The 19,007-nt window shown below is 44.4% G+C and overlaps 1 protein-coding gene across 2 annotated transcripts in view; it reads right to left on the reverse strand.

Annotated features, from left to right (window-relative positions):
• LOC135222003 (SID1 transmembrane family member 2-like) overlaps nucleotides 1-19,007 on the reverse strand; it is a 180,884-nt gene that overhangs the window by 88,925 nt on the left and 72,952 nt on the right. For both annotated transcript variants that reach the window (XM_064260113.1, XM_064260112.1), the window contains exons 8-11: nucleotides 12,765-12,906; nucleotides 12,437-12,584; nucleotides 10,694-10,781; nucleotides 2,117-2,264 (exon numbers count right to left, since the gene is read on the reverse strand). In XM_064260113.1, coding sequence (XP_064116183.1) covers nucleotides 2,117-2,264; nucleotides 10,694-10,781; nucleotides 12,437-12,584; nucleotides 12,765-12,906 — 526 coding nt within the window. The remainder of the gene's footprint in view (nucleotides 1-2,116; nucleotides 2,265-10,693; nucleotides 10,782-12,436; nucleotides 12,585-12,764; nucleotides 12,907-19,007) is intronic.

A 19,007-nucleotide genomic window follows, 5' to 3' on the forward strand; every position in this document is an offset into this window, starting at 1 on the left:
ATTAAATCTATTTCAGTTATTTTAAATGAGAGAAATTTGTTTGACATACGAGTAGATTGACTTACGAGTGGTTACAGAACGAATTAAACCCATACCTCAAGGTATTACTGTACGTATGGAAGATATACGTAGTTACATTGTATCCATAACGAGAGTCCAGTCAAAATTTCTAGGAAAACAATTTTTTAAATTTCTTATCCCTTTTGAAGACAAATGCCTTGCAGTTACAACAATCATGGAATACAAGGCAGCATTAACGGAACCACTGAAATATGATTTTGTCATTTGACTCTAGTATAGAAGTTGTCACTTCCCTTCTGTGGTCCTTTGCACAACAAACATCTGCCCTAGAAGGGTTCAATTACTTGGTCCCTGAGCAAGGTGCTTAGACTTCAATCAGTCTCTCAATTCAGTGGACCTGATACAAACCATGCAATAGCATCAGGAGCTCGTATTAGCAAACTGGGCTCTCTTAGGTGGGGACAATACAGCATGCAAACAGCTGATCATCAATCATTATTGTCCTCTGGCATGTCATTCCTGGCCAAGAATGGGAGTCTTTCAAGAATGAAATCTCCTATTTTCAGTAAACTTGAATTAGCAGATAAAACATTATGTCCAGTTTATGCACTTAAGCTTAACCTAGAGGTCATGGCAGACATCCCAAAAGGTGTTTTTTTCCTACACTCGAGCAACACTTGCCTAGAGCTTAAACAAATTCGACTACACTTTGTATCGGTAAGTGGCATAGATATTTTTGACCCATAAGTGCTATAGCAGCACTTATGGATCTTCCCAAGAGGTGAGTATGCTAAATATCATTGGGGAAGGTTTGACAATATTGTAACCATACCCAGGATGCTTAGATAAGTCACCACAGAACTTCACCTTAAAAAACATAAGTTTGCACTTAATTCCTTGTTCTTTGCTACCAAACCTAAAGGTATTTGGAATTAAGAATGGGACCTTGAAACTAGTGGCTTGACCCTGGACCAAAAATTTCATGGGGCTGTTGTAATTAGGATCCAAGAGCTTTTTGTCACCTGTCAATTTCTTTGTAAACTTCATTGAGGATGAGACCGCGACTGCGCTATCAAAAAACAGGTTTTGACGTAGGAAAAACCTATTTATGGTAGTAGCTGCTGAGTCCTCAAAACCCTCCCACTTCCTTGAACCTACTTATGGTAGTTGCTTGAGTTCTCAAAAGCCTCCCACTTCCCTGATGAAAAGACATGAGTTTTGGGTAAGGCATCATCCTACACTGACCAACAGAAAGGAATGGCATTTTGGTCAGAATTTGGTACGTAGTATGTAAACAATATAACTGTACATATGTGTACAACCACTTTTTCTTCTTCTTGTGATTTTGGCGTGGGTGAACTGGGTATTAGCATTGCTAATACCCTTTTATCCTGAGTCCATTTATGCTCTATCAAGTGTTACAATGCTTATTATTACGACACAATATCTGGCCACAAGACCAGTTAAGAGAATTCTTTGACATTAGTCTGGTCACCACGGAGTTCTGAATAGACCATGGAAAAGAGTAATCTTTGAGGACTTAACAGCAAGTACCAAAAATAGTATTATTATTATTACTGTATAATTTTGAAGAAGTGGACTGACAATATCAGTCATCAAATATATCAGCTGCTATGAAATATAACATTTATATCACATTTTTAAAATATCCACAAAACTGAATAAATGACAAATTGTACCATTCACAATTTTTTGTTCTGTAAACGGATGGTTCATTTAGGTTTAATTACTTAGCCTTTCACCATAGATTCACTTTCCTAATTGTCATGATTTCCACAATTTATCCCAAAGCTGATATCTGGTTGCATGATTCTAATTGAAGAATGAATCTATTCATAATAGTACGATACAAGCACCAAACTGAGTTATATTTTTTCAGCTGATGTAAGTTGGATTTATTTTTCTGGCCAACTCTCACCAACAGTTAATGGATCATGAAACAAAATGAAAAGACACTGGATCTTGATAGACAAAATTGAACATAAACTATCTATGAACCCTATAAATGTAAAAAAAAAAAAAAAAAAGATACACGGCATACCATTAAATCCTGTATTGTACAAACATACACTACCTTCAAATATGACCTGATGAGTTCTGCAGTTGGTAGTACAGCAAATACAGCCATGATTAGAATATTATTTTGAAATCCCATTTCAGAGACCTGAGCTTCAGCAGTCTGTGACTGAAAATATGCAAACCTCTTCCACCATACCACATACCTATACAAGATAAACAGAATTAGTAGGATGTAATAGTTCAGCTTTCTACATTTTGAACAAAATATTATAATACATTTTGAACAAAATATTATTTCTGGGCTTGACCTGTGTCGGCCTGTGAAATGGTTCCTTTGATACTATTTCTGAAGAATAAATATTGCTATTCATCCTAGAGAAAAAAGAAACAATATAATGCCAAGATAAATGGCTCGCTCACTTCTTATAGAAGTGTCGGTATAGTAAGGAGCGAGTGGAATCACTACCAGAGGTCCCTTGCCATTTAGCTTCTTCCTTCGACAAAACCCCGAACTACGGAGGAGCCGTGCTACAGCTCCCGGTCTACTACTACCGTGAGCGCCTCCGACGCCTGAGACGTCATTCCTTCGATAGCGCGCGTTACACCAAACGTTAAAATTTTTTTCGTGCTGTGTTTCGCTCTATTTGGATTTATTTGGATTTATTTTCAAGATGTCTTCAACTTCTGCTTCTAAGTTAAGTACTGTTTGGGGTTTCTGATCTCATTTTATGATGATCTCGTGTTTTATACATATTCGGAGCTTATCGGCCGGTATGCCCCTCGACCGCATGGCGGTACGGGTTATCTCTTTCGGTCTTCCATACCGTTAGAGATTTCCCTTTTTTCTCAGTACTTTAGATATGGTTACTTATACATAGTCTCTATATCTTTATGCAGTTAGTTTTTTAGTTAGGCCTCCACGGGGCACGCTCCGACCGCACGTTTCGGACCTTAGTCTAGCTACGCCTTACATGTTAGGAGTTTTTATCAGTCACGATTGAGAGTCATATCATCTTAATTATTCTGATGTTCTCTCTTTCCTTCTCTAGTTCCTGATTACCTTTAATAATATTATAGGTACTAGGTTGGCTAACATACACCATGCTTCGGTATGGCGATTAGCTTCCCTGTTATAATTTTATTTTCCAGTTAAGTTAGTTAGGCTTTCATACCCCAATTGTCGATTGGTGATTAGCCTGCCCCCGTTTTCTTGAACTAGAGGTTAAATTAGGCTAACATACCCCTTTCTTCGGATCGGCGATTAACCTAATTTTCTGTTTGCTTAGCTTCGTGTTCCCCGTGTTAGTCTAGCTTTAAGATATCGCTTTAATTTTATTTGATTGATTATTATAAATAATCCTATTTATATCAGTGATATTGATGTTGTTCCGACGGTTCTTCCCCAACCTCGTATCTTTCACCTGGCTGGGAAGACACCACCGTTTATCACGGTGAGCCACCCGGTTACGGGGTCCCCCTCCCGTCCCCCCATTCCCCCCCTCCATACATTGCCATCCACGTCGATGGGTGATGACTCGTTTCTCACAGCTAGCGTCCGAGTCTGCATGAGAAGGGGGTTGACCTCACGGGACTGGTGGGGATCTCCCCTCCCCTACTGGTACTCTCACTCGTCACGTGCCTCGGGGGGCTCGGGACCTCCTTCCCCACCCCCCCCCTCCTCCCCCCTTCTTCTCCGCCGTTCCAACTTAAACTGGTCCCGACTCAAGGGGGAGGGCTCCCCTACCCCCAACATTCTTCCCTACTCTTTCCCCCTCAGTTTCAGATCGGCAGGTGTCTATCCGCCGCTACCGAACATAGAGAGGGGGGGAGGGAACCACTGGTTTCCTATCCACTTAGGATAGTTCACACGAAGCACTTACTGATATAAGGGGTTTTATTTTGTTTTATTTTGTGTATTTAATGTTTAGAATCTTTTGCGTTACTCCGGGGGGTTTTTTTTTTTTTTTATTTCCGCCTCTCGTACTATCCCTTGCTTCGTTAGAAGTTTGACATTGCTCACTCAATATTAATTAACTCCGGGCCATACGGAGAACTCCGGGCCCGCCTACGGAGTCTATTTTTAGTCATATGACAAGTGAGCTTAGGCGGAGGCAGAGACTTTCTTCCCCCTCGTAATTTTTCTACGTAATATTCATACGTAGATCTCTATCCGTCGGTCCTACTCCGGCACCCACGGATAGATTTGCATATTATTCCACCGGAGGTTGTCATTGGTACTCATGTATCCTTTGACTTACAGATGTTGTGCCAGGAGATTGGGTGCAGTGCCATCCTCCAAGACCTGTGCGGCCATATAGTATGCCGTTCTCATGCAGGATGTGCAGTGAAAGTGGAGGATTTTATCGTTTGGCATCATGAAGCTTGCCAAACCTGCTACTTGCTAGTAGGAGATGCCTCACTAGTAGTAAGTTCTTAGCACTTTCTCATTCATTCGTCACCTGGAATACTTGTTGTTATATTATCCTTTCACATATGAGACACATATTCATATAATCTCAACACAACAGACATTCCTCCCCTATCCTCTCCCTAACTCTAGACCCTTTTTTACAGGGTTCTGATGAAGAAAGAAGAAAGCTTTGTCGACTCTCAAAGCTTGGGTAGGGGGTTTTGGCCGGAATTCTAAGGGCCGCCCCTACATTCTTACCCAGGATATGACGGACCTAATATTCCCAGGAGCCAAGAAAGATCAGTGGTGGACCCGATAGCGGCCGCCCCTTTGCTGGCCGACCTTCAAGTCATGATCTCCCTACAGGAGGGGGATTTCCCAGAGGACGTTGCAGAAGACGTTGCGGCAAATGAACCTCGACGTTGAACCCATGGCTATTGACTCCATGGGTACAGGTAAGGGTGTAGTAGGGGCAGCTCCTGTGGGTTCTCAGGGCCCTTTCCTGAATTCCCTTTCATCCATCCTTCTACTGATCCTTCTACTTCCACTTCTTTCCGGGGCTTCACTGAAGAGCAGCGGTCTGTCCGTCCTAAGGCTACTTCAGTGATCCCCAAGGCTAAGATGACCGAGGAGAAACTTAAAAAGTCTCTCCCCAAGAAATCGGTCATCCTGACAGACACTATAACTCCGGCTCACCCTCCCCGGATCAGTTAGGTCAAGGGAGGCCTCTTCCTCTGCGTCGAGGTCCCCCAAACATAGATCACGTAAGGATCGGGCTCAAGTCCCTCTTTTTGATCCCGAATCCTTTTCGGCTAACATTCTGGAGCAGGTGGGAGTGATCGTAGGGGCCTTGGTTGACAACAAGGTCGGCTCGGTGCTCTCCCAGCTCTCCAGTTTCTGTTACGTCTTCCGGCCAGTCGATCCAATCGCTGGCGGAACGGCTGGCCGCTCAGGAGAATGCCATCGCCGGGATCCAAACCTCGATTGCGGCAGGTTCCCCTCTATCTGTGCCACCTTCTCCTCTTCCAATGCCAGATTCCAGCCAACTGCCGGAATTCAAGGCGGCCAACCCTTGGAGGATCGCTTCGTATGCCCCGTTTGTCAACGGAATGTTGACAATCGAAGGCATAGGAACTCGAAGGCGTGAGGACTTCGAGTTCCACCCCAGAGACCTTCAACCACCATTCATTGGCTACGTCCGACTAACGGAAGCAGCGATGATGAGAGAGGACAAGGTTCCCAAGGAAACAGTGATCCTTCCGAGGGACAGGAACAGGCACAGCAGACTCTAATGAGAAGTCTGGAAGAATGGGGGTGTGAAAACACCCGCATCACAGCCTTTAGGAGTCCTTTCACCATTTTTACTCCGGTGGAAGGGACTCCGCTACCACTGACCCCTTATGGTAGTGGAAGCAACCTTTCAGGCCGCCCTGAAAGACGAGCCCCTGCCTCAACTACGAGAGACGGAACCCACCTCTCTCTTAGTCCCAGGCTCCGAGACGTACTTCGAAGGGGCAGTTCCTACTTTCTCAGTAGGAAAACTAAAGGCGGACTGTGCCACCTCTCTCTTTAGTGAGAGACTCCCCAGGTTGTCGGACTCTCTCATCCAGATGGAGTACGACGCCCGGACTAGGCTCGCGAGATCCCTTTCCTCCATGACTATGGCGGAGATGACGGCTCTTGTATACCAACAAGAGCCGTTATTTAAAGTTTTGGCTAAAGGTCTGCTGCACACCATGCAGTGTGACCTTTACGACTTCCTCATAGCCAGGAGAAATTGTAGGAAGCACGTTCTGGCGGAAGCTACTATCCGCCATGAACCGAATAAACTGATTGCTCCTCAATTTGGGGAACGGACCTCTTTCCAGCACCAGTAGTAGCAGAAGTCCTTCATGAGGCTTCTAAGGTCAACCAGTGCCTCAAAGTCAGGTGGGGACTGGTAGCAAAGCGGAGGCAGGAATCTTCTGGTCCTAACCCAAGGAACAAGAAGAAACCAAGGAAGTTCTCTCCCTTCCAGCCTTCTCAACAAACGTTGGTTCAGGCAGTCCCAGCATCACAAGGGCAACCATCGTCAAAGGGTCAACAACAATACCTTGTTCTGACCCCTCAGTCCCAGCAATCTCAACCCTCCACTTCCTTTGCTGTCTCGCCAGCCTACAATTCCAACTATGAAAGCCAGAACTTTCAGGCTTTCAATAGGTTTGCGAGAGGCAGTAGAGCAAGAGGTGCCTCTCGATTCAGAGGATCCGGCAGGGCTGCTAACAGGGGAAGAGGTTTCCGAGGAGCAAGAGGTGGCCGCCCCTCGGCAAACCAGCAGTGAGAATCCCAAGGTAGGAGGGAGGCTGTACCTCTTCCGCCAGCGGTGGGGGTTTCAGCCCTTGGGCTCAAAGTATAGTAACAAAGGGACTAGGTTGGAGTTGGCTAGAGGGCCCTCCTCCAACCAACAGATTCTATCAAGCACCAACAACGGAATTGGTAGAGTATACCGAAGACCTCCTTCTCAAAGGAGTAGTCTCAAGAGTCAACAATTTAAAATTTCAAGGACGCTTGTTCAGCGTGCCAAAGAAAGACTCGGTAAACCGAAGAATCATCTTAGACTTGTCCCATCTGAACTTATTCATTCATTGCGACAAGTTCAGGATGCTGACCGTTTCGCAGGTACGGACCTTACTTCCCCGTGGGGCCGTCACAACCTCTATAGATCTTACAGATGCCTACTATCATGTTCCCATAGCCAGACACTTCCGTCCATTCCTAGGCTTCAAACTAGGCAACAGATCCTACTCCTTCAAGGTAATGCCATTCGGGCTCAACATAGCCCCAGGATCTTCACCAAATTGGCGGAAGCAGTAGTGCAAGAGCTAAGGAAACAGGGAATAATGTTAGTGGCTTATCTGGACGATTGGCTTATTTGGGCAAAGAACCCCAAAGAATGCAAAGAAGCAACGGTCAGAGTGATCAAATTCCTGGAACATTTAGGTTTTCAAATAAACAAAACCAAGTCCAGACTAACACGGAATCTTCGATTCCAGTGGTTAGGCCTTCAGTGGGACTTACAATCGCACACTCTATCAATTCCGTCGTTGAAAAGGAAAGAAATTGCAAGAGCTACAAAACAATTTCTCAAACGACAACAAACATCCAGGAGATGCCAGGAGAGGATCCTGGGCTCACTCCAGTTTGCATCAGTCACAGACGTTTCTGCTCAGATGACCAAACTCAAAGATATAAACCAGAGTATAGGGGCGCTCAAGAGCGAATTGCAGATCACGGGACAAACTAGCCTTTATCCCAGCAATCTTACGGAAACGTCTCCGCCCCTGGACGGAGACAAAGAACCTTTCAAAAGCAATTCCTCTACAGTTCCCCCTCCATCATTAGTGATCCACACAGACGCCTCACTAACAGGGTGGGGAGGATACTCCCAGTACGAAAAAGTTCAAGGAACTTGGTCGTTAACATTCCGCCAGCTACATATCAATGTACTGGAGGCCATGGCAGTATTCCTCACACTGAAACGACTCCGTCCGCCCAAGAACTCTCATTTCAAATTAGTTCTGGACAGTGCAGTAGTAGTACACTGCATCAACAGGGGCGGATCCAAGTCAAGCCACTTGAACCATGTCATGATAGCCATCTTTTCTCTGGCATGCAAAAACAAATGGCACCTGTCAGCCACTCACCTGGCAGGAGTCAAGAAACGTAGTAGCAGACGCTCTATCACGCTCCGCTCCGTTGGAATCGGACCGTGGACACTGGACAGGCGTTCATTCAATTGGATCAGCTACAAGTCCCCGGACTCCAAGTAGACCTCTTCGCCACGGAGTCAAACCACAAACTCCCTTGTTACGTGGCACCCAACCTCGATCCTCTAGCATACGCTACGGATGCAATGATCCTCGATTGGAACGAATGGAAGAATATTACCTCTCCCTCCGGTGAACCTTCTCATGAAAGTTTTAGACAAACTCAGGACATTCAAAGGCCAAGTAGCTCTAGTAGCTCCAACTGGCCCAAGAGCAATTGGTTCCCTCTACTCCTAGAGTTGAGACTCCGACCACTACGGATTCCCAACCCCAAACTAACCCAGTTAGTGCAAACTCAGACTGTGTCCGCTTCCTCAAGAATTCAGAAAACCCTAACTTTATGGATTTTCTGAAATTCGCAGCCATGAGGAATGCAGAAATTGATCCCCAGAATATCTCATTCTTGGAATCAGATAAAAAGAGAATCTACTCTCCGACAATATGATTCATCTGTCAAGAAACTAGCAGAGTTCCTTAAGTTGTCAAATTCTCAAGTCATGACAACGAACCTAGCCATAACTTTCTTCAGATCATTGTTTGAGAAAGGCTTAGCAGCAAGCACTATCACTACGACCAAATCAGCTCTTTAAAAAGATCTTCCAATTTGGTTTTAGCATAGACCTTACGGATTCGTACTTTACGTCCATACCAAAGCTTGTGCTAGATTAAGACCATCAACGAGACCTAAATCAGTCTCTTGGTTCTTAAATGATGGTCCTCAAACTGGCCTCGGACATTAACAATGACTCTTGCAATTATATATCCCTCCTGAGGAAAACCCTATTCTTATTAAGTTTAGCCTCCGGAGCTAGAATATCAGAACTGTCAGCTTTATCAAGGGAACCAGGCCACATTGAGTTCCTCCCTCAGGGGAAGTCCTCTTATCCCCAGATCGCCATTTTCTAGCCAAAAATGAAGACCCACAGGACAGATGGTCCTCGTGGAAAATCCTACCACTACCTCAAGACATTTCCCTTTGTCCTGTCAACTCATTAAGAGCCTACCTAAGCAGAACAACTCTGAAATCTTCAGGCCCATTGTTCATTAGGAAGGGAGGTGGTACTTTATCCCTAAAAGGGATCAGGCAACAAATTTTATACTTCATTAAACAGGCCAATCCAGAGTCCTTTCCTCGGGCCCACGATGTTAGGGCGGTGGCCACATCTATTAATTATTTCCAACACAGGAATTTGACGATCTTAAGAAGTATACAGGCTGGAAATCTCCGACAGTTTTCAAACGGCACTACCTAAAACCCTTAGAAGCCCTCAAATTTCCAGCAGTGGCAGCTGGAAACACAGTTTCTCCTGATTCTTAATTTTACTATAACTTCTTGTAGCCTTCCCTTCTACCTGCCCCATTGCACCCTTACTTAGTTTAGTCGCCTCCATGTATTGGGTTACCTTAGTTTGCTTTTGTTCATCATTCTAATCGGATTCAGTTCCATTCTTTTGTATATATCAACTTATATCTTGTCTTTGCCTAACCTGTATTGTTATTGTTTGTTGTTAGGCTAACTAATTTTAAGTGATAACCCGTGTTTTAGGGCTTATACTTCCCTTAGGGTAAGACTGTAATTTTAGTTGATTATTATACTATTAACCTTACAAGTGTTTAACTTTACCTTTTTAATTTATCTGTACTGTTCCTCAAGCTTGGTGTTTGGCATTCTCTGGTACTATTTCACAGGCCGACACAGGTCAAGCCCATAAAAGGGATTTGACGAAGGAAAAATCTATTTCTGGGCAACGACCTGTGTCGCCCTGTGAAACCCCACCCTGTAGTTAGATTATCCTCACCCAGCTTACCCCAAGCTTGGAGGCTATCTTCAGGAATGACGTCTCAGGCGTCGGAGGCGCTCACGGTAGTAGTAGACCGGGAGCTGTAGCACGGCTCCTCCGTAGTTCGGGGTTTTGTCGAAGGAAGAAGCTAAATGGCAAGGGACCTCTGGTAGTGATTCCACTCGCTCCTTACTATACCGACACTTCTATAAGAAGTGAGCGAGCCATTTATCTTGGCATTATATTGTTTCTTTTTTCTCTAGGATGAATAGCAATATTTATTCTTCAGAAATAGTATCAAAGGAACCATTTCACAGGGCGACACAGGTCGTTGCCCAGAAATAGATTTTTCCTTCGTCAAAATCCCTTAATAGTTCAACTTTCTACACTGTGAACAAAATATGTTGTGGCTTTTTCTTCTACATACTTATACATATATTATAGAGCTACATTGTAATTACCGATGAAGTGCAGAGCACACCAGCAATTCCTTTGCTAATAACAGATAAAAGTTGAATGAGCTTTTCAGCTTTTTTCAGAAAACTTTCAAAATTATACACCAAGGTTAGAAGTGGTACAAAATATTTGTTAGTCTTAATTCATTTTTAAAACCAGTAATAAAATGAAAGGCTTACACAGGGTTGACTGAAGAGGTCATTGCTTGTATTACATCCTCATGAGGAACGACTGTTGTTGGTGGATAGTACGGTTGCTGTATGATTTCTGAAAAATGTCATCCAAAAATTATCATCAACAATCATATAAATAATCACTGGAATCCTATTTACCAAGCCTAATTTTTCTAATAATATAAACATGATTATTACATCCCTATGAATGAATCTCAAATTAAGCGACACGAACCTTGTAAACTTACAAAAGAACGAACTCAAAATAAGCTTCTTTTATGGGATACTATCACAATTATGTAAATATTATCGTTGAAAGGTTTCACACACACAAATACGGACAAAGTTAGAGATGTTAGCAGACAATCAAAAAACAAATCTGCTGGTAGGTTTTATCAACAACCAATCAGGCTGTATGTAATTTTACTACTCTCCATGTAGGAGTTCTCTCAAGATATAGAACATCTATGCCAGTCTACACACACACTGTTTAATTGAGGGCTTATATATCATGAAAACACAGTAATGTTACACAATCTATTTTCCTGTACCTTCCGCCTGTAAAACTTTGCATGGAACATCTAATTAACCTGTAAATGTGGATCGTGGCCACACTACTCTCATACTCAAAATACTTTGTTCACCATGTTTACATACTTGTTTACATACTTTTTCTAGATAGTATTCCTAATTCACTATATAAAGACTAGAACATATAACTAATTCCACATTTCACAGCAAATATCCATATTTTCTAAAGCACTGGATCTGTATAAATTTTAATCTAGATATTCTGCTCAACACAGCCTTCTGTGTTATTTATTGATTTGTGTATGCACAGAGGTGCTATATACTCAAAACCCCACAATTACACTGGCACAAGGAATGGGGATTTAACATGGTTCGCAAAATGAGCATAGTCACACACTTGCAACGTAATGACAAGATCATAAATAAAAATAAGGAATAATCTCTGCAGAAAATTAAGCCAAGATTTTATTACAGAGAACAAAAGGTAACTTGTCACTACGAAATCGGCACATAGCACAGCTGTGCTATATACAATATTACTACTAAGTCACCCCCGAAGGAATCCTATGACTACAGTAACAAAATGTAACCTGAATGGGAACATTTAAAAGCAGTGAAAACGAATAATGGAAATTACTCTCGGAAACATATGAAAACAGAAACCACAGTACGTATGTAACAATAAAGTTTCTAGTGATGCCACCAGCTATGAAGACAAAAATGCACAAAAAATATAAATTCACAATCATTACAAGCTGTCATCATAACGAAGAACATAATAACAAGCAAATGAACACAAGAATGAAAATGGATGGTACATCATAACAAACAAATAAAATGCAAATCCTGGAATGAATCTTAAAGGATGATGATGCATGGTTTGAGCAAACACAGTGAGGCCTGTCTTTCAGGACTGAACAAGATGTGACTAGGGAACCATTTGAACAAAAGACTATTCATGACTAATATTGGGAATGACTTAAAAGGACATCTGCCACCCCTTTAGAAGCAGCAAATGACAAATATCCATGAACACATGATCTTTCTATGTAACAAGTGCTGAACACAATAAAACAATGCACTGAAGTCCTTTCCGTCAAAACAAAGATATATCCAGTAAATGATTGAGTGCATTACAACTGTATTATCTGTAATATGGTAGAGAAAAAGATATATCAAACCACACTTGCAAATATCTAAGTGGGTAAGAATATTTACCTCTTGAAGCTGGTTCATTAGATGTAGAGGATTCACTGTGAAAGCTCAAAGCAAAACCCCTATCTGGTGATTGAACTCCTCCTGCCCCTGGTGACCCTATAACTTGTGAATATCCCGATCCAGATCCAGATCCAGATCTTGGCACTTGCTGTAGTGGAAGGATATCTTGTGACTCCATGACACATTATAAAGTATACATACATTTTTCACTTGTCTGTTTTTAAAGTACTTATAAATATTTCCAGGCAATAGTAATAACTTTCACATTTTAAGAATTCCACTAGCATTAACTACTATACAACAGTAAGTTCAATATAAATATACTTACACCATTGTCAACACCAGAAAGGACTGCAACTCCACCTTCTGCAAATCCTCCCCTTGTGGTTTCAGAAAACTCATCGCCTGGTAACAATTCTCGTTGATCATCTTCATCCGCTAAAACTGCATGTCTAGTTCTATTAAGAGTTCTGAAATCATTCCTTCTTTTTAACTGCCAAATAATAACTCAAAAGTACTCTTAGAAATATTAGCAAAACATCATTTACTAAATTTTCAAAATGGGAGTCATCATCATTAATCACATGCAAGAAAAACTTTCAAAGAATTTTTCTGGGCTCAGCTCGTGTCGGCCTATGAAAGGATCCTTAATATCATTCTTTCTAGGTAAAATTAATCTAAAATTACCAGAGAAAAACAAAATTAAGAAAATGTCAGTAAAACTGACTCGCTCACTCTTAAAAAGAAGTGTCGGTATGGTAATAGGGGCGAGTGGGGAACACTACCACGAGACAATCACCAATTAGAACTTCCAATCAGAATCCCCCCAAGAGAGAGCTGATACCAACGGGCGATGCAGTCGCTACTACTACTACTAGAGGACGCCACGGACAGCAGCGCCCCTAGCGGACATCCTTAATTTTTAGCGCTAGCGTCAAGACGCATTTTTTTTCCTGTGCTGTGCTATTCCGGGATTTATCTTATTCATCTAACATGGAACGCTCTGCTATTGCAACGGCTAAGTTAAGTAACTCATAAGTAATGTTTTACCACAATTTTATCTTCCGGGTACCAGTATTTTCCTCTTAAATAGGTCATGTACGGTTCCCCGGTTGTCTCGTGGTGGCGCCATGCTGCCTCGTTAAGAATTCCCGGTCCTCCATACTGGGGACTTCTTGTACTTAATTGTGGGCTTACTATATTACGTTCAATTTGTCCCTTTTTGTTTAACATTCGAGTTTTTCTAGCTTAGTTTAGCCCTCCATACCATATCTCTTAGTTTGGTATTTAGGGCTATTATTATTATTCCGGCCCAGCATCCCGGCTCTTGCTCTTCATCGGCTATCGCTGGCTCCGAGTAGGCTTCTGTTTCTTGGAACAGTCTGCCTCCTCCTGGGCTTCTTTCTCTTTTACTAAAAGTGTCTTTTCCATCTTTTCGATGTATATATTTATTATATTTAGGGTGTTAGGCTAGCCTAGGTGCTTGTTCCTTGTCTTGGTACAGCCTGGTTCACGTGGCCCTCTCACGGTTGTGTTGCTCGCGGCCTAGGCCACTTGCGGTCACGTGTTCCATCGCACCTTACCCTGCCCCTGCCCTCCCTTTCTGGTATAGGGAGGGGCTGGGGGACCCCTTGGTTGTCATGACAACCTCAGTCGCCTTCTCTCTCTCCCTCTCTGAGGTGGCCAGGGGTTCCTCCCAGCGGGGGGTATAGGGCGACCACTCTTGAGGTACCGGGTCTCCGAGCGGGTAGTCGGTGAGGCGGGGAGGAGTAGGCCATCCCTCCCCCCTCTCTCTCTCCCGCCGTGTTACGCCGAGACCTTCCTCCCCCCTCCCCAGTTGCTCAGCCACCTCCCTCGCTATAACGAAAGGAGCCTTCCGTCGCAGCCGGGGCACCTTTGGTTATAGATTACTGGCTCCGCCAGCGGGCGGGGTGGGCACTACTAGTGGTCGGTTGCTTGCCTACTATATCCTTACATCTCTCGCTACCGGAACGGGAGCTTGCTTCTTACCCGTGCACTCTTCTAGTAGACGGGTGGAGAGAGGTTTGTATTATTATTATTATTATTTTAAGGATATACCCTAATTTTACAATGAATTGTGTAATGTTATTATTATTATATATCTACCATCCCCGCCATTTTCCGTCGTGGTTTCCATTTACCACCACTCCTGGTTGGTTTCCTTTTGTGTCCCCGCCATCAGCGGAGCTATAGCCTAGGGCACACAACCAACCTGGTTACCACACGTATTTTGGCGGGGCTCTGGTTTAATCTAACTTTATCGCTCCGGCACCAGCGGAGCATCTGTTAGACTGTAAGTGTTTACCTGGTACTCATGTATCTCTCCACTTACAGGCTACCAACTGTCAGGTCCCAGCGTGCAACGCGAACGTTTGTACGACCCTGCGGCCACGATGAGTGCAGGTCTCACGCCCCCTGTGCCACGTCATACAACGAGATGATCGTCTGGCACCCAGAAGCCTGCGCCATCTGCTACGACCTAGTCGGTCAGCTGGGAGATGGGGTAAGTCCATTATAGGCTTCCTTATCATTTTACTAACAACTCTTAGTCATAAGTTTGTTAACCCCGTTCCGCCACTAGAAGCTCATCTCGCCTTTCTTTCAGGCTACTGGTGTGAGGGAAGTCGCCCTCGCCACCCTGAAAGCGTGGGTGGGCGGCTTTTGGGAAGAACGCCGCCAAAGGCCAGCCATACATTCTTGACAAGAAGCTGGCCGTCCAGATCTTCCTGCGGGCAAGTCAACTGGGTATGTTGACCCCTTGTCCGCGGCCCTCTGATAGCCTCCATCCAGCAAGACCTCCAGCAATCCTTTGGGGTCGTAGCTTCCCAGGAGTCGGTCCCGGACGTCGCTGCCCTGGACCTAAACATCGAGCCCATGGCGGTAGGGGTGGAGGATTTGTTGGTTGAGGTAGGTGTGTCGGGCGCCCAAGGTCTTTCCTTGGGTGCTCCTGGATCTTCTCCTGTCCCTTCTTCGAGTGCTTCTTTCCAAGGCTTTGTGGGATCTGAGATCCCTACCCGCTCTCCCGCTCTCTCTGTACCCCCAAAGGTGAAGGGACAGAGAGAACCGAAGACTCTGGCTAAGACAACTTCTAGGAAGTCGTCTTCGTCTTCTTCGGCTAGGAAGTCTTCGACTTCCTACGCCGACGCGGTGAAAGCTAAGCCGAGCTCTTCTCACTCAAAGAGCTCTAGAAGCAAGGCTTCTAAGGAGAAGGCTCGCGCTCCCGCCGAGCCAGTGCCTTCTCCCGCCTCCACCGCTTCCACTCCGGCTACGCCGGTAGGAGGAGCAGGGCCTAGCTTGACCTTTCCGATCCCCACTGCTTTCTCAGCAGTGATGATGCAACAGGTGGGCGAGCTGGTTGGCTCGCAAGTCTCCGCCCTGGGGACGAGATTCGAGCAGATGTTCGCACAATTGTCGAGCACTCTGTCTCAATCAGGCCAGTCGATACAAGATCTCTCTAACAGGGTTAGAGAGAATGAGGACCGAGTAGCCGGGCTATCTCAGGTTCCTCTTCCAGTCTCCCCAGTGCCAAGCACTGGCATTCTCCAACTCCCGCCATACGACTCTCTGCCAGCTTTCTCCATGGAGAACCCATGGGAGAGTAGCTGCCTACGCTCCTTTTAAGGATGGGATGATCTCTATCCCGGAGTGTGGAACTCGGAGGATTGAGGACTTCGAGTTTTACCCTCCGGGTCTGACGCAGCCTTTCATCGGTTATGCTAGGCTGACGGTAACGGCTGACTAGGAGGACAAGATCTCTAGAGAGTCTGTCCTATACAGTAGAGATCATGCTCAGCGGGAATGGGTTCACTGCCTTGAGGACTGGGAGTGCACGAACACTAAACTCCAGGCCTATAAGAGTCCCTTTACTATTTTCGCGACGGAAGAGGAGGCTTCTCTTCCGTTCGCCACGAAAATAGTAGAGAAGTCCCTTCAGGCAGTCCTCAAGGATGAGCCCATCCCACAGTTAAGGGAGGCGGAGTCTACTTCTCCGCTCTTCCCGGCTTTCGGAGAATTGTGGGAGAACTTGCCAGCTACGTTCACGCTTGGTAAGCTCAAACCGGACTGCGCCATGGACCAGTTCGGCGAGAAGCTGCCAAGGCTGCCGGATTCCCTAATTCAGGCAGAGTTTGATGCGCGAACCAGGTTTGGCAGGTCCCTCAATTCCCTTATAATTACGGAAATGGCTGCTCTCTCTTATGCCACGGAACCGCTGTTCAAGATTTTGGCAAAATCTCAGTTCCAGACAGTACTAACAGACGCTTTCGACTTCTTCCAGGCTAGGAGGAATTGCCGAAAGCATGTTCTGCAGGAGTGTACTATTAGGCACGAGCCGAATAGACTCTTGGCTTCTAGCATGTGGGGAGCGGATCTCTTCCCAGAGTCCGCTGTCAACGAAGTGCACCACGAAGCTGCTAGGCTCAACCAGAGCCTTAGAGCTAGGTGGGGTATTTCCTCGAAGAGGAAAACAAGAATCCGTCCCCACTGCTGGTAAGAAACCAAAGAAGGCTGGTAAGAGGTTCCAGCCGTATCAGAAACACCAGCAACAGCAGCAATTTGTGCAGGCTGTCCCGGTTACCCAACAAGGACAACCTGCTAGTTCGAAGCAGAACCAGCCCATCCTCCTGTTGTCCCCTCAATCACAGCCGTCCACCTCCTACGCAATCTCGCCGGCCTTCAACCCTTCATATGAGGCTCAAGGCTACAAACAACCGAGAGGTAGGGCGAGAGGTTACTTTCGTCAGCGTGGCGCAGGAAGGGCAACAAGGAGCAGGCAGTTCAGAGGAGGGCGTGGTGGTCAACCCGCCCATCAACAATGAGGCTCCCCCAGGAAGGGGGAGGCTGTTCCTCTTCCGCCACAGGTGGGGGTTCAGCAATTGGGCACAGAGCATAGTGTCCAAAGGATTGGGTTGGAGTTGGATCAAAGAGCCTCCTCCAATCAAATCATTCCACCAGATACCATCAGAGGAATTGACAGATTACACGGAAGAACTCCTTCAGAAAGGAGCTATTGCGAGAGTCAAGCATCTAAAATTTCAAGGTCGCTTATTCAGCGTGCCAAAGAAAGGCTCAACAAAAAGAAGGGTAATCTTAGACTTGTCAAAGCTAAACTCTTTCATTCGTTGCGACAAGTTCAAGATGCTTACCCTCTCTGTAATGTATTGAGAAACACTACTCTCTCATTCTACTATGTTGAACCTTCTGGGAGTTGTTGTAGAAATCTCCCGCCATCCACGAACTGGGAAGCCAGCATAAGCATGGGTCTCCTTACTTGTAATTGATATACCATAATAAAGTACGTGAATGACCACCCTGTCTTCTTAGGACCTAAGTACTAAAGGACAAGAATGCAACAGTGGCGACGAGGAAGAACCCAGTGTACGAAGAGGTATGTCACATTGAAGGAGAGTTAGTGTACCAACGACAGCCGGCCGTATCTAGCCTAGCATACCAGTTTAGGCCTGGCCAACGTCCAGACTCCAGTATTCGAGTAGCCTGAATTCAGCTGTATTTGTTGGGGACTACCGAAGTTCCATACCCTGTCAGGAAGGATGGCAGCAGCAAGGAGACCGACAATTCCCGAGTTTAACCCAGATAAGTTGGAATTATCTTGTTGGCTGGATCTATTTTCCATGAATTGTGAAGTAAATGAAGTAACAGAGGCGACAGCAAAAAGGGCTTTGTTGCTTTCTTCAGTTGGAGTAGAGACATTTTCCACGATCTGTAAGTTAACAGCACCGAAATTGCCGTCATGCAGTTCCATTTGATGACCTAGTAAATCAACTAAAGTCGCATTTTATAACAAAACCAAGTTATCATAGAGCATTGTGTGATTTCCTACAGAGGAAGAAGAAAAGTAGTGAGTCCGTGAAGGAATATTATGCAGAACTAAAATTGTTAGCTCAACAGTGTGAATTTAATAGTGATTTTGACCGAAGGTTGAAGGAACAATTATTGGTTGGTATTGATAATGAAGTATATTTTAAGGTTTTATTAGCTGATCCTTTTGAGTTTAAATCAATCTCCTCTCGTGAATTACTTGCCAAGGTTACCAATTTAGAAACTGCTTATGTTACTGAATGTAGTCGTACTTCAAGTTCTTTTTATAGATAATAGGCCTGCAGGTACTGTTAACAAGGTTAGGCATAAGGTAATTAGGCCTAGGCCTAATTCTAGTGCAGACTCTAAAGGGAGAGGTAAAAGTGATTATTGTAAAGTTCAAAGTAAATGCATTCATTGTGGGCGCGATAACCATTTAGCTAATAATTGTAGATTTAAGAATGCTAAATGTTATTCCTGTGGCAAGGAAGGCCATGTTAGTACAGTGTGTCCCAATAAAAAGGCTAGAAATAAATCTGGAATGTTAATACAGTGCATGATGTAGAGGAGTCTACTAGTAAGCATATTCCTGTTAATGAAAGTTTCCATGATTCTTATGACTTATTGAAATCTTTTGATGTTAATGTAAATTCTATTGATTTTGTCGATGATTATGAGAAACCATATAGAGAAATTTTAAGGTTAAATGGGTTTCCCCTAGAATTTGAATTAC

Source organism: Macrobrachium nipponense, chromosome 3 (assembly GCF_015104395.2).
Source record: "Macrobrachium nipponense isolate FS-2020 chromosome 3, ASM1510439v2, whole genome shotgun sequence".
Lineage (NCBI taxonomy): Eukaryota > Metazoa > Arthropoda > Malacostraca > Decapoda > Palaemonidae > Macrobrachium > Macrobrachium nipponense.